The 15,677-nt window shown below is 50.2% G+C and overlaps 1 protein-coding gene across 4 annotated transcripts in view; it reads left to right on the top strand.

Moving 5' to 3' along the window:
- Positions 1–6,017, top strand: part of Csmd2 (CUB and Sushi multiple domains 2) — a 560,352-nt gene extending 554,335 nt beyond the window's left edge. For all 4 annotated transcript variants that reach the window (XM_041651748.1, XM_041651747.1, XM_041651746.1 and 1 more), the window contains 4 exons: positions 539–626; positions 1,979–2,117; positions 2,427–2,642; positions 3,434–6,017. In XM_041651748.1, coding sequence (XP_041507682.1) covers positions 539–626; positions 1,979–2,117; positions 2,427–2,586 — 387 coding nt within the window. In that variant the 3' untranslated portion in view covers positions 2,587–2,642; positions 3,434–6,017. The remainder of the gene's footprint in view (positions 1–538; positions 627–1,978; positions 2,118–2,426; positions 2,643–3,433) is intronic.
- Positions 6,018–15,677: the final 9,660 nt, after the last annotated feature.

The following is a 15,677-nucleotide window of genomic DNA, read 5'->3' as shown; positions in this document are numbered from 1 at the left end:
TGTTCACTCTGTGGGGCTGATTTCCATCGTAATTCTGTTGGCTCTGCAGCAACCCACAGGTCAGTTTTCACCACAGTAGTAAGAGTTGGCATGTGCCCAAGGTCTACTAAAGATGGCGCTGAGGACGTTGCTGTGTCTGTCACTCGAGACCTCACAGCATGGCATACATACATTCTACAAATGAGAACGTAAGCGCGATGTGCTCTGAACAGCAGAAGGACAAGGACAGTGGCTCATGCCTCCAGTCCCAGTACCTGGCCAGCCTTGGCTCTACAGAAGTTTGAGACCTGCCTAGGCTACCTGAGATCCTGCCTCAAAATCCAGAAAAAGAAAGAGAAGGGGGAAAAAATACCTTTTTTTTTTCTTTCTACCTCACATCTAGTAGGGGTCCCTGGTCTGCCAGCTGAAGCAAACATATCAGCTATGCTCTGGGCTGGCAGGAGCTCCAGATTGTTCTAGCATGCCTCTCAACCCTTCTCTCTCCCTTCCCCTCCCCATCCCTCCATCCCTCTTTCCCTCTCCGTCTCTGCTGTCACAGGTCTCCTCAGAGTCTTCCGGAGGCACCTTCGTCTACCAAGGTTCCGTCAAGGGCCGCGGCTTTGGGCAGTTTGGCTTTCAGAGACTTGGTAACTAGCATGTGCCCTGGGAGTGTGAGCTTGGGGGGCAGGGGAGAAGCTGTGCCCTGGGGAGAGAAGGAAACTGGTGAATTTCTCCACCTAAGAAAGGGTTTCTTAGGTTTATCTGGATCTTGAATACCTCTAAGACTCAGAAAAGTTGTGGTATCTCTCTAAAAATAGACCCTACACCTGACGCTCAGCGCTGGGCTGCTGTACCGGTCACCAAGTGCCACAGGCCTCAGCCCTACCCAGAGGACTAGGGAGTCCCTGAAGCACCCCTACATGAGCCATCAGGGTGTCCTTCCCATAATGTCATTTCTTCCTTAGATTTTCCCAGGAGGCTGGGACTGTCCTTATGTCACAAACAAGAAACCCAAGCACTAAGGCACCTTCTCCTGTCTGTCCCTCTCAGACTGGGACTCTGCAGGCTTGGAAGCACTCAAACAAACATCCTCATTCCATACAGAGGCCCTGGCCCCGAGATTCGGTCCTAGCTTCTCAGAAACAGTAAAGGAAGAACAGGAGGCCATCGTGTGTCCTCGAAAGCCACCTCTGCACCCCCTGCACCATGACCTCCCACCCCCAGGTCCCTGCCAACCAGGCAACCCAATTCCTTCTCCAGCAGCTCTTACCTCCAGAAAGTTCTCTCTTCAGTCAGCTCAGATCTACTCGCGGCACCCCTTCCTCTCCCTTCCTCCCACAGTCATCTCAGCTTTGCCCTCAAGGGATCCAACATGTAGCAGCCCTTACAGCTTCTGACATGGTCCCAGAAACCTTAGTTAAGCACAGCGAAGACCCCAACAAAGTTCTACAGCCAACTCCCTGTCTTTCATTGATCCCCAGTCCCTCAATTAGGACCTTCATGAGGAGTCAATGGCATGGACTGTGAGCCTTAATACCTCACCCAAGCCCTGGCAATTTAGCCTCATTGTCTCAATGTGATACACACACACACACACACACACACACACACACACCAGGGCTTCATCTGATGAAAGTTTTCGTCTGGTCAGGCTTTGATGGCCAAGAAAAGTGTAGAAACTTCCAAAGAACTGCATCCTTTGAAGGTCATGCTGACAGACAGGATTTCAGGTTCATCTGCCTGCTGTCTGCCCTGGGGTCCCTGGGGAGAGGTGGGAAGTCAGCCCCCAAGCACAGTCCTCAGAACACAAAGTGACCAGCAAAGGCAAATTCCCATTGGCCTCCAGGGAGCAGAGAGTGTGAGGCAGACAGCTGAGGTCTGGGCATGGCACAGGTGACGGTACCTGGTGCTCTGCTGAGGGGGGAGAGTGACCGGCAGGGAGCATCACCTCCCAGTGGGTGAGTGTACAACTTGACTTTTCCACTTTGACACTTTGCAGACCTCAGGCTGTTGGAGTCAGATCCCGAGTCCATCGGCCGCCATTTTGCTTCCAACAGCAGCTCAGTGGCCGCTGCCATCCTGGTGCCTTTCATCGCCCTCATCATCGCGGGCTTCGTGCTCTATCTCTACAAGCACAGGTACTGTGACTGCAGAGGCCAGGGAGAGCGGCTGTGTAACCCGCCCCAGTACCCTGAAGTCAGGGGCCAGGGAGAGCAGCTGTCAACCCCGCCCCCATATCCTGAAGTCAGAGGCCAGGGACTTGGTACCCAGCCCTAGTACTCTGAAGGCAGAGGCTGAGGAATGCAGCTGAGCACCCAGCCCGCCCCGTCCCAGCCAGCACCTCCTGACTCAGAATGTAGCTTTCTAAAAGGGAGAAAGAAAACCTCTCCTCTCTTGCTCTGGACCCTGTGTCTCTTTAATTCAAGGTCACGGTCTCTTATTCCCAGGAGAAGACCCAAAGTTCCATTCAACGGCTATGCTGGCCACGAGAACACAAATGTTCGGGCCACATTTGAGAACCCCATGTATGACCGCAACATCCAGCCCACAGACATCATGAGCAACGAGGCGGAGTTCACAGTCAGCACAGTGTGTACTGCAGTATAGCCCCCAGGCCTGGCTGCTACTGCCACCGCCGCCGAGAGTCCCGCCGCCAGCAGCCGGTGAGATTGGGGGCTGGAGGGTGGGAGACGGACTGGTGGCAGGGGACACAGGGACCTATTTATGCCTTAGTCCTGCATACATGGACCCCACACACACACCACAGGCACAAAGAGCTGGCCACTTGTATTAGGACCCTCATTGCTGATGAGAAAATTGAAGTTAAGCACTTGAAAGTGAACGAACTTGAATAAGACCACACCCCTAAGAAGAGTGGATCAGAATGTAACCCCCAGTTGGAAAGTTGAACCACAGGGGTTAAGGGCCTGGAAGACAGCTCAGATGAAAGCTCTTACCACACAAATTGAGGGGGGAGTTCGGACCCTCAGCACTCACATAAAAGCCAGGGGGATGTGGCAACTGCCTATAGTCCCATTGTCTGGGAGGTAGAGACAGGGGGTGTCTGGGGCAAGCTGGCTGCCAGACTTGCTGATGTGTAAAGATATCAAAGTTAACATCTGGCCTCCACACATGTACATTAATGCATGAGCACCGCACAGTGTGTGCCCATGCACATGCAAACATTCAAGCACAGCACACACACACTCACGCACGCACGCGGGCAGGTGAGCAGGCAGGTGTAGTAAATGCTCAGCCGTCATGCACTCCCTACCTGTCCCCATCCCCAGTTTGAGAAGACTAAAAACCAAAAGTAGAAGATGGACCCAACTGATGCCCTTCGTTCTTTCTTCCTGCTTGGCTTTGCTTCTTTGTCCCACCCACTTCTCTTCCCACCTCCCGCCCCCACCCCTTCCTCTCTTCTCCCAACCTGCTGTGGTCTGTTGGTTCCCAGCTCCCCAGGGGGCAGGAAGGAGCTCCCCTGAGCGCAGTGCCCAGTGCCCATCTTCGTCTGTCCCTCCGCCTACGTCTGCCACTGCTGGGACTCAGGCCCTTGCTCGCCCGGCCACCATCTGTGCTCGCCACCCTGGAGAGGACTCCACTATGCCCTGGCTTGGGGCAGTAAAGGAAGAGGGGTCGCAGATGGAGGAAGGCAGTTCATGGATTCAAATAACAGAGTAAATTATGGGTGTGCACCTGAGCACACACACAGCCTCTCCCTCACTATGTCCTATGGAAGAGACCACAGAGGGTTTAAAAAGGGAAGTGTGTGTGTGTGTGTGTGTGTGTGTGTGTGAGAGAGAGAGAGAGAGAGAGAGAGAGAGAGAGAGAGAGAGAGGTGTTCCCTGGCCACTGTTCCCCACAAACACAGAAGAAATGAGGGAGGCACCATTACCTCTCTAACCAACATGTCCCTATCCCATGTATGGGGACACATCTCATAGGAGGTAGCATGCAGAAGCCACCTGTCTGCAGGGGTGGTTCCATATGCACAACGACAGCAAGGATTACCTGGAAGAAAGGGGGGGGGGCGGGAATCTTCAGATACAGTTTGGTAATCAATTCAACTTTCTTCAACCATAACGTCATTGAGTTCTAAACCCAGTGAATTCAAAAGTCATTTGGGTCCTGGTCATGTTTGGAAAAGAAGGGTAAAGCAGTGTCGGGGCTCGGGGATAGAACAGGAATCTGGCCCGGAAGCCCAGGGTCACAGCCAGCTGTCAGCTGACCAAGAGAAGAGCAAAGACTCCGTGCACCAAACAGCACACGCTGGAAAGGACCAGAGCAAGGCAGCCCTGGCTCCCACAGGGTGGCAGCCACTGCTTACTGATTTATTCTCTGTGCCTGACTCTACGTGGTATTTCTAGTTCTTAAAACACCACCAAAGCAGGACTTGGCTACTCTCACTCAGAGGTCATGGAGGCATGAGCCACAGCGTACGAGCACAGCTGAGGCCAATACAAAGCTCTCTGGTCCTGAAGTCTACTGCACCTGCTGCCAAAAACCCAGGGCTATGATGGGCACCAAAGACAGGAAGGCAGGGGACTCTCCACAAGAGGACGCTCGTGTCTAATCAAGGCTCTGCTGTCTGTGCCTGGGCAGCACCAGGGCAAGGACCCAGTACCCCAGCCTCCTGAATTGGTGCTCGCCTTTTGGCTTCCAACAGCCCACAACCATAGCAGAGGAATCTGGCAGCTCCTTAGTCAAAAGAACTGAGTGAAAGTCACCCTCTCTCCAGCTCCTTGCTGGTGGCTCGGATTCATTTAGACCACTGGTTCTCAACCTGTGAGTCGAGACCCCTTTGGGGGTAGGATGATCCTGTCACAGGGGTCACCTAAAACCATCCTGCCTACCAGATATTTACATTACAATTCACAACAGTGGCAACATTACAGTTAAGAAGTAGCAATGAAAATAATTTAAAGGGGCACCAACCACTGATTTAGAAAATGTCACTGTGTTTAGGGCATTAATGGACTCATATGAGTGTGGTCGTGAGTTTAGGAATCAACATAATGACATTTAGAGTCACTTTCTCTGTCCTCGGGCAGGTCTCCATGAGTGTACACCCTTGCTTTCATGGGGATTCCAGCCTCAGATGTTCGTAGGGCATATTGAAATGATAGACAGAATGTGGGGGAGGGGGATAGAGGGGCGGAGCCACACAGTTCTCACCGCCCCCCGCAGGGTTGGAGCAGTTAAAAGAACTGGATGATAATGGGCTACGGTAAGGGGTCTCGATTTCCAGCAGGTGCTTTGAAGACTGCAAGGGTAGGCCCACTCCTGCCCACACACACTCTGGGACTCAGCATCCTTGCACCAGGTGGAGAGGACCAGTCTAGACAAATTGGCTCATGCTCATTCTTTCCTGCCCCTGGTAAGGAATACAGGGGTTTCTCGGGCTCCTCCCCACTTCTTCCTCACAGCCAACCCAATGCGCTCTCTCAGCCCTGCCCTACTCTCTCCCCTGGGTGTCCTCGGAAGGTCCCAGGAGACACTCAAGGAGCACCTGCTGTGTCTCTCCCTCTCTGGCCTTGGGCACTTTCTCTTCAACCCCAGAGGCTTGGAAGGGGACAAGGCAAATTAAGCCCTTCACCCGCCCACCATCTGTACCCTCTACCTACCACCTCCATCCCACGAGGAAAAAAAAAAGCAAAACAAAAACAAAAAAAATCTTTTGTACAGAGATATATTTTTATTATACAAAGTTTGTACAGTACCAAAAAAAAGAAAGAAAAAAGGTGTACATTTTTTTCATTATTGTAGGTAAATGGTAGCGGAAGCCTTTTTTGTAAATGTAATAAAGTGTATAAATACGGTTTTCAGAAAGCATCACGTGCTGTAAATATGTAATCTACACCCCTTCTCGGCTTGTCTGCAGTATATGCATTTAATTTATCTGTCTCTGTATATGAGGCTTCCCCCTGGGGTTCTGCATTATGGTACTTTCCGGAATTTGAAAGCAATTTTAAATTTTTTGAATTCAAATAAAATATAAATTTTTGCATTGGTTTTCTTCCATTTTTATGACCTCTTTTGTGGCTGGGGGCAGGTGTTTCTTGGTGATGAGGAGATGGGAGTTGGGCTGAGACAGTGGAGGTCAGGATCCAAGGATTCCAGGATGTGAGTGAGAAAGTAGACTGTCTATAGGAGAGAAAGGCCAACGGCAGGGGTCTCCCCCTAAAGGACAGGGAGCCTGGCGAGAACTAAGCAGCTGGCATTTGATGTGAACAGTGCACCCAGGTTACCTTCAGCTTCCTACTCTCCCATCATGCCTTACATCTGCACTGTACTTTAGTGCCGACTTCCCCTCTTCGGTGACCCAACTTTAAACCAACTTTCCGAGTTTCAGTGAAGGCATTATGTCTGGGACATAACATCTGGTATTTACCTGCTAGCCACTGGGGGACAGCTGGACAGACCCATCCCTGTAGTTGGACCCCCACCCAGTGTTGCGGGAGGTCCTTCCGCTCCTTCAGCCAATAGCCGCTGAGATACCAGCCCATTGGGGCGTGGTCTCTCTTTAAAAAAGCAGCCACTTCCCTCCTCACTCTCTCTTGTTTTCCGGCTCCGCTTCTGGCGACTAAACTCCTTCCTGATTGCCAGAGGTCTGTTGTCTGGGACGGTGATCTGTAAGGATTTTTCCCCTTTAAATAAATACCATCCTATTAATCATAATTCCAAACTGGTGTGGGATTGTTTGTGATTTATGCCTTCATCATCTGGCACCCTAACGTTTGGTTTAGGACCCTCCTTCCCCCACTCTGCTGCCTGCCGCCAACACGGCTTGGCGTGAGCCCTCCCTCCCTCAGCCGCGGCCTGTACCTTGGACGCGGAGCCTGCAGTTTAATATAAATTATCACGCAGTGGCCTTTCTTAGTCTCTGCCTGCCTGGTTTGCTCTTTTCTGAGTCTTTTAAATCTCCCTTGCAAGCGCAGCTCTTAAGTGGCGTGAACCAGAGCACGCAGTTGCCGAAAGCTGCAACCCCTCGGGGTGACTCTGTCACGGGGAGGCATACATCCCCGCGCAACCGTGTGCAGGCCTCCCGTTTCTTCACATCCTAATCATTCTCTCGAATCTCCTTGGTAGCAGTTGTCCTAACAGGTGTGAGACAAGAAACCTCGTCATGGTAGAACTTGCCTTCCCCTAGTGATTAGAAGGCTTTTACATGTACACATCAGGGATAAACTATTTGAAGAGGAATTTCTCCAAAGAACATGGGGCCCATCCCTCATATAAGTCATTCCAGGGGTGGAAGGATGGAAAATTCCCTACAAACGTGCAACAATAAACCAATACCCAGAATTAAACACAAGCATAACAAGTGAACCTAATAAGATAAAAAATTTAAATAATATCCCAAATCAAATTCCACACAGTACCCAGTCTGTGCACTTCTGCTGGAATAGTGCATTGTGGGAACTGAAAAAAGGCTGTGGAACTTAGTAGCCTGAGAAGGGCCTTGGGCACCTCCAGCTCTTGTATTCATTTTATAAAATAATAAATAACCTCACTTTAGAGATTAATTTTGATCATTACACTTTTTTTTAAAAGTCTCAACAAATATCTGTAACTCTGAGATAATCACATTAGCTTTGTGTTATTAAAGCCGTCGCGTGATCACGCCACGTGCACGTTTGAGTTACACGTCTCCGCTAACTCTTCATTGTGGACTATTTATTGTATAGCTATTTTCCTTATCTGGTTGTTTTTATATGCAGTCACATCGATGCATCTTATTTCCACATTTTAAGTGGCTGCTTATTTTCCATGCCTGCCAGTGCTGTAATTTGTATCCAAACCCCTGTTATTGAATGTTTCCATTATTAAATGTTTTGCCATCATATTATTGCCATAAACAACCTCATAGAGTGATTGCTGGGCTTTGTTTGGGACCTAATTGGTTGTGAATGTATTTGGGTGACAATCTTTCTGATTGTGCTTTTTTTCTCCTCTGGTCACAGTCAATTAGCATGAATATACACAGAGAGCTTGCAGTTTGGGGATCCTTGCATGATAGACTATGCCGGACACACATGAAAACACAGAAGAAATATAAGCCTTTGTTCTTCTGGTAGCAGGATCTGAATTATGATGCCTGAACTAGAGACAGAGGAAAGGAGAGAAAGGTCCTGATGCGTGCTTCTCTCTGCTGCAAAGAGAAACCTGAGGAGAGTGTGCTGACTCAGGAAAGCCAGACACCACCTCTGATTGAGAGCAGTCTAGCTAGGACCTCCAGCTTTGTCTCTCTGCCGTATCGTGTGTGGCTGTGGCTTTGTGAGAGGAACAAGTCCCCTAAACAACACCACTGTGTTCTCGGAAAGACCAACCTGGTTCAGCACAGGCACAAGATATATCCATGTGCTGACAACTATAATGAGCATTACATGGGGAGCAGAGGGTAGGGAGTGACCCAAGTTGGAGTGGGAGTTAGGGCCTGACTTTCTGTGACTTAAACTGAGACTTGGGAGATAACTGGGGGTTAGCTGGATGATTTGCTTACAAAGGCTCCAGAGAGACCCAGCTTAATAACTTGCTGTAGGTAGGAAAAAGCATCCCGGTAGCAGGACAGACATGTGTGGAGCCTGGCAAGGGCCCAGACAGTGGGAGGACATGCCTGAAACACAAACATATACAACACGGACAGAACACAATGAAGTGGGGAGAAGAGCGTGTGACAGGAGGCAAGGGTCAAATCACACAACTGAGACAGGAAGGGAAGGAAGGGCAGTGCCTTGCTTTACAATGTCAGAGAATGTAGAAGGCAGCTTTTGGAGCATGTGTTGGAGGGAACCCAAAACAGCAGCAGATGTATCAGTTCAGCAACTGGATATGAGTGGGGGCGGCAACTAGGTATGGGTGGGTGTGATGTGGGAGTGTCATATATCAATCTGTTGATTTCATTGGTTAAGCAATAAAGAAACTGCTTGGCCCTGATAGGTTAAAACATAGGTGGGAGGAGTAAACAGAACAGAATGCTGGGAGGAAGAGGAAGTGAGCTCAGAGAGACGCCATGCTCCCCTCTCCCACCATGCTCCCCTCTCCCGGGTGGATGCGAGAGCTCTGCTCTCTGAGGCACATGCGATGAAGCTCCTACCCAGGATGGACATAGGCTAGAATCTTTCCCCGTAAGACTGATGCTACACAGATTATTAGAGATAGGTTGACCGGGATATGAGAATTAGCCTGTAAGGGCTAGAGTTAATGGGCCAAGCAGTGTTTAAAAGAATACAATTTGTGTTGTTATTTTGGGGCATAAGCTAGCCAGGCGGCCGGGGTGCTGGGGACGCAGCCCCGCCACTCCTATTACTACATGGGTGGCAACTGGGTATGGGTAGTGTTGATGGTTTTAGTAAAATGCTGCAAGTCCCCAAGTGGCTGCAGCAGGCAGCAGGCCACGCAACCACACCACAGGTCCCCGAAGTGGCAGCAGGCAGCGGGCAACAGGTCCTGAGAGCAGCCAGTTCCAACCAGAAATGGTGCAGTTCCCCAAGTAGCTGCAGTGGGCCACGAGGGGCAGTGAGTCCCAGGCAGGGAGCTGCGTGGTGGGTGAGAGATCTCGATGGGGCAGCCAGTCCCACGAGGAGGGACAGATGGATGGGCACACCACAAGACTGCGCTGCAGGTCTCCAAAGGTGGCTGGTCCCAGGCAGGGAGCCACCTAATGGGTGAGAGACAGACAGATAGGCACACCATGCAGAATGAGGCTGGATATTTATTTAGTGGGTTATGGAGGGGGAAGGGGAGAAGAGCACAGGGGGAGAGAGAGAGAGGGTGGGGGAGGAGAGGAGCCACAGCAGCAGCTACCTCTTGGGAGAGAGACAGAAAAAAGTAAGGACTCAGACTGGAAGCTGGAGATCAGCGTGCCTGTGGAAGGGGGAAGGGAATGGGCGTGGCTTGTCTTTTAAAGGGACAGGACAGATCATTATAGGTAGGGATGGATAAACACAGCTAGAGTGGAGGCAGCAATGGTGAGATGGACAGAGATGGGTGGAGTGGAGATACCTTGGGGAGATTGATCTCACAGTGCACAGAGACTGGCTGGCTGTAGAGACGATGGGAGAGGAGACTCAAAGGTGGCTGACAGATGTCTGACCGAGATGTCTGGATGGATGATATTCTTTATCGGGTAAAACAAAGAGGAGTGGAGGATTAAGAAGCAGGCTTAAATCCACATGGACATGCTGAGAGCCAGAGGTGCCAAATAAGCAGCAGAGAAAATCTGGAGCACTGAGGAGGCGAGAGTCCAGATCATGCTAATCATAGATGTTGACAGTGGAGAGCTCAAGACCTAGGCTGTGAGTGAGCAGCTGTGATGTTAAAGGTGGCAATCCCAACTGAGGGTCCGAGTCATCCAAGGTGACAGCAGGAATTGGATACAGAGAAGGACCATAGTCAGGGGAGGAAGTCCTGGAAGCTGCAAGAGAACTGACTCAGGCAGGGGAATGAGACTGGGAGACACAGAGCAAGGTCTTCCAAGGCACGTTGAGGCAGGATACTGGTTAAGAGGGTAGCCCTGCAGCCACAATACTACAGCTGACTTGTGTTTAGGCTTTCTGCACAGCAGTGGAATGTTACCTAAAGCAGGTTACTAACCTGGGTGTGGGGGCCCACAGAAGTGAGTCCTGTTCCAGCTTGACAAAAGGTCAGAGAGTTTGAGCTTATTTTTACTCTTTCAAAGTTGCTAACAACAGGTGTGGCTACAAACAAGATATCAGGCCCTCGGGTGCGGTGACTTGGTATTTGGGACATTAAAATGGCCCATAGAGGTGGGTCCACTCCACCCTGACCGAAGTCAGAGAACTCAAGCCTATTCCTGTCCCTTCATTTTAAAACAGGAGGTTTTGACATAGGAAGTGGCTGCCTACAGGATACTTGGTCTAAGGCATAGTCACTGCATGTCCTATACAAAACATCAGAATACTTAACTCAGAAAATAGTGGCTTGATGTCTCAAGTACTGAAGCAAGTAACTGTTCCGGTTGTCCTCTGAGTCCTGTTAAGGCGGTCTTTTGCCTTCTCCACCACCCCCGCCCCCGCTTTGGATTGGAGTATATAAGGATATGGAAAATAAATGCAGTGAATTCAGTATTCACAGAGTTGCCCCCATGGGACTATCCTATGTCTCTGTATTTCTTTTGTATCTCTGTCTATTCTGCCTAACATCTCTAATCCACACACCCCTACCCTGGAACATATGAACTTGTTGAGGCTAGACCCATGACACCTGGGCCTCTCAAGACCCTTTGTAAAGCGGAGCAGATACACCACCTCACTGGGGCTGGACTTAGGTCCTTTGCAGGTAAGAGCTCTGGATGACTGGTCAGATGGACAGGGAAGAAAAGAAGGTAACACTGTGGGTGTGGAGTGAGGAAAATGGCACACCTGTGTCCCCACCAAGAGGCAGGTGGGCTCTGAGACACTGAGCAGCCATTTGAAAAGGCTTCTGCGGAGGCTTTCTGCAGCCTGTTTCTGAAACACCAGCTATGGTGGTTAACCTCAGCTGTCAGCTTGCTGAGATCTAGAATTACTTGGGAGATGCTCCTCTGGTCATGCTTCAGAAGGGGATTGTCTTGATTCGGTCGGGAGGTGGGAAGACTCACCCACTGTGGGTAGCACTATCCTCTAGGAAGGGATCCTAGATTGTTTAAAAGGAAGACGAGGGGAGCGCAAGCACTCACCATTCTCTGCCTCCCAACTGTATGTCATAGACTCCCGCTTCTGTGGCATCCCTGACATGATGGGTGGCTGTATCTTCAAACTGTGAGCCAAAAAAAACCCTCAGGGTCAACTTCAGTCACACCTGAGAAGAGGGAACCTCGACTGAGGAACTGCCTCTGTTGGATTGCGGGCATGTCTGTGGGGACATTTTCTTATTTGCTAACTGATGTCAAAGGGTTCAAGCTACCTGGATGGTGCTCCTCCCGCACAGGTGGGCCTGGGCTGGATCAGTGGGAGGCAGCCAGTGAGCAGCATTCCTCCAAGGTGGTCTCTGCAACAGTTACTGCCCTGACTTCCCTCAGTGATGGACTGTGAAGTTGAGGTATAAGCCAAGTAAACCCTTTCCTCCCCTGTTGGTTTTGGTCTGTGTTCTATCACAGTGACAGAAAGCACTGCTACAAGCCCTCCTGCTGTGGAACCACCCTTCTGCACATTGTGAATATGCTTTACTTTCAGCGGTTAATAAAAACCTGACAGGTCAGGCAGCCAGACAGGAAGTGTAGGCGGGATCACCAGACACAGGACTCTGGGAGGAAGACGGGCAGAGTCAAGAGAGATGCCAGGAGCTGTAGAGGGAGCAGGACACCCTGGAGGACATAAAGTCATGAGCCACATGGCAGAATGTAGATGAACAGAAATGAGTCAATTTAAGTTGTAAGAGCTAGTTAGTAATAAACCTGAGCTATCGGCCAAGACTTCATAAGGATTATCAAGTCTTTGTGTGGTAACTTGAGAACTGGCAGGTGGGAGAGAAACGTCACCTACATCCTCCCTCCTTTAACTTGTTTTGTTAGGCTAGTTTATAACACAGCAACAGGAGGAGGGCACCAGGCTCAACGAAGTGGGAATGATTACTGGGGATCGAGACATCAAGAAAGCTGGGTTTGTGGAGGACAATGGGCATCTGAGGACGTGAGCTCCAGGCAGAAACAGCAGTCCATGAGGAGAGATGATCAATAAAATCAGCCTCATGAGGACCACCTGGGAGGTGGCGCCATGCCTGACGCCAGGCACTTTTCTCTCACAGAACTCCTCTTCAGGGGCATCTTTAGGAACACCTAAGAGAGGTACAGGAGGGGACTGTGGAGCAGGCCCTGCAGGAGCACACACAGTGCTGGGCAAGGGAAAGAGCCCTCGTGCATACCAGGGCTGGTCCAAAGACTAATGAAACCAGCCACCGTTAGCAAACCCCACATCCTATCAAAAGACTGTTACTGACGGCTACTCCTCAAGTCAGACTATTAATTCCGTTCTTCTTAAGGTAGTAAAGGAAGGGGAAGTTGTGGAAACATAAAAATGTGCTGTCTATCCTGTCAGAAGTCCAAATAAGACGAAATTCCATTTTCAGAAAATATGAAGAAGCCACTTGGCAGAAGCTCAAATTCCTCCATGGCCAACCCTCTGAGCTAGGAATAAAACACCGGCAGGACCTGGCTGGATATGTTCAATTGCTCTGGCAAAAACAAAAAAGTCAAAGGTTTTTGGCTTGTGTGCCCATCTTCTTGAGCTCCCTGATTATTACCTTTTTAATGATTTACTTTTACTTTTTAATTATGTGTCTGTGTGTGGGTATGCCCACTGAGGGCAGGTGCCTGCAGCAGCCAGAGGCATCAGACCCCCTGGAGCTGGAGTTACAGGCAGTTGTGAGCTGCCTCACGTGGTACAGAGAATTGAACTCGGGTCCTCTGGAAAAGCAGTATGACCCTTAATCAGAGTCATCTACCAGCTGCCGGGTCTATTTCTTACCATCAAAAACAGCTGTGTCACCAAAATCCCACCCGTAGCAGCATGGATGACAGTTTCCCAAACGCTCCCCCTTCAGTGAGGAGAAGGGGGGTGCTTGGGAGGACTGAATGGTTAGTTTCCAGTGACGATCTAATGACCCTCCCCAAAACAACCCATCCTATGAGGGAAGGCCAACAGGCCAGAACTGGTTGGGGTCTCCTATCCTTAACCATGCTTGTTAGCTCTTTGTCATCTTGACACAAGCCGTATCAGCTGAGAGGAAACCTCAGGTGAAGAATCATCTCCATCAGATGGCCCTGTCAGCATGTCTGTGAGGCGTTCTCTTGAATAATGATTGATTAATCATTAGGAGGACCCAGCCCACTGTGGGCACCGCCATGCCTAGGCAGATAGGCCTGGGTTATATAAAAAAGCAAGCTAAAAAAGCAAGCTGAGCAAACAAACCACAAAGAGTAAGCTGGTAAGGGAAGGGTGATGTTAAGTTGGGAGCACCAACCCAGCCCCTGGCATCCATCCCAGCCCCCTGGCCTGGGAAATGCGTTGGTCTGGATTCCAAATCCCAGTATGCCAGGTCCTGACCCAGGGGTCAGGACCATTCCCACAGAGTATTTAAGTGGGCGCCCAGAGGAGGAACACGTGGTCCCGGGTTTTGCATGTGCTCCCCGGTTTTCTGTCTCCCCTGCCATGCTCTCGGCCACTGGAGAGTGCTGCATTTAATAAAACATGGGCATTTTAATTTGGTTTGATTTGACTTGATTGGATTTCCTTGTGCCGGCAGAGCAGCTCACTTTAGGATTTTCCCTAACAGTAAGCATGTCTGAAAACCCAGAGAAAACAGGAGATGGAGTTGCCCCCACACCCACAGGCTTAAAGATCTGGGCTCCATCTCCCTGAAAGCAACACTGTGTCCGGATTGTCCCCTTCCATCTCTACCGTGTCTGCCTATCAAAGAAGATGCTAGAAGAATCTGTTAGGTTGGAGACTCCAGCTCGCCCTTAAACAATCTGAAAAGGACTCCCTGACCCGCCTCACCAAACCCCGCCAGCTCAGAGGGTCTTCGAACAAAACCTAGCTTGTGGCGGACGCGTCATCACCCCTCACCTACAACCTATAAAAACTCTCCACTTTTAGTTGGAGTGGAGGAACGCAACGTCTCTGGCCTCAATCTCTGGGGCCAGAGAACCCACCCAGGAGTTGCTCTCAATAAACTGTTGTTCCGCCTTTTCAATTCAGCTTGATCTGGCTTGCTGCATCCACGGAGAAAGTTATTGGGGGGCAAAGAACCTATTAGAACCCAAGTCTAGTTCCTTCTCCTCCCCACCCCTTTTGTGGCCAATGTTTAGTTTACTCACCAGGCCACCTCAAATAGAGAAGAAAAGAGTAAAGGATGAGATAGCCGGAATAATAAGATAAAGGAAAGCTAGGTAACATAATACAAACTGAAGAGCTGGTTTGTTTTAGAGTTAAGGTCTTCAGTCCCAGAGTCTCTTGCAGGGTAAGATTCAACCAATTCTAATTTCAGTAACCACAACGGAACCAAAAATCGATCAGACGTCTACTTTTCTAAAGCAACAAGCCTATCAGGAAATCCCTGCTGATTGCAGCTGCTCCATGTCCCCGGGACGTGCAGACAGGTTTGGTGGGACTCCTGCTTCCTGCTTCCTAGTCTCACTTCTTTCGTCTACTTCTTGGAAACTTCAGGATCAGGGCTTCTCAGATGTGTTCCTCCGCCATCCACAGAAATGCCCTCTCCTGCTCTGGGCCCACGGGTTTGTAGAAAGCTTCTCACCACCGCCTCCAGGGGGCGCCCTTGAAGCACCACCCACTGGTTTCGCCTACCTCTTAAGAGGCAGAAACTTCTTATGGTCTATTAGTTCCCTGTGGGTGGCTCCAAGGCCAAACCCAGGTTCTGTTTGGAAAGAGAAGACCCCTTCCCTCCTGAGTAGTCAAGTGTCACCAAAGTAGGGCTTCCTGAGCCCCAAACCAATAAAGGTCAACTGTTTTAGACTTGCTCCCAGCTCTCTGCGGCCTGTAATAGAGCTAACCCCACTGGGGCAGAACCCTCCTCTGCTTTGTGCTGCTTCAGAGAGTGATCAGGAAAGCCAGTCGTGACTGTGAACTCAGTGCTGGGGACCAGACCTCAGAGAAACTGCTTGAGGCTCCAGAACAGCCCTGCCCATATTTCCCTTCCCTTTGGGTCTGTGTAGAGTCTGTGGAAGTGGTGGTGGTGGT

This window comes from Microtus oregoni, unplaced genomic scaffold (assembly GCF_018167655.1).
Source record: "Microtus oregoni isolate MIOR12 unplaced genomic scaffold, Mior012 000005F_ref0000423, whole genome shotgun sequence".
NCBI lineage: Eukaryota > Metazoa > Chordata > Mammalia > Rodentia > Cricetidae > Microtus > Microtus oregoni.
This window is presented reverse-complemented; position numbering and strand designations above follow the sequence as displayed.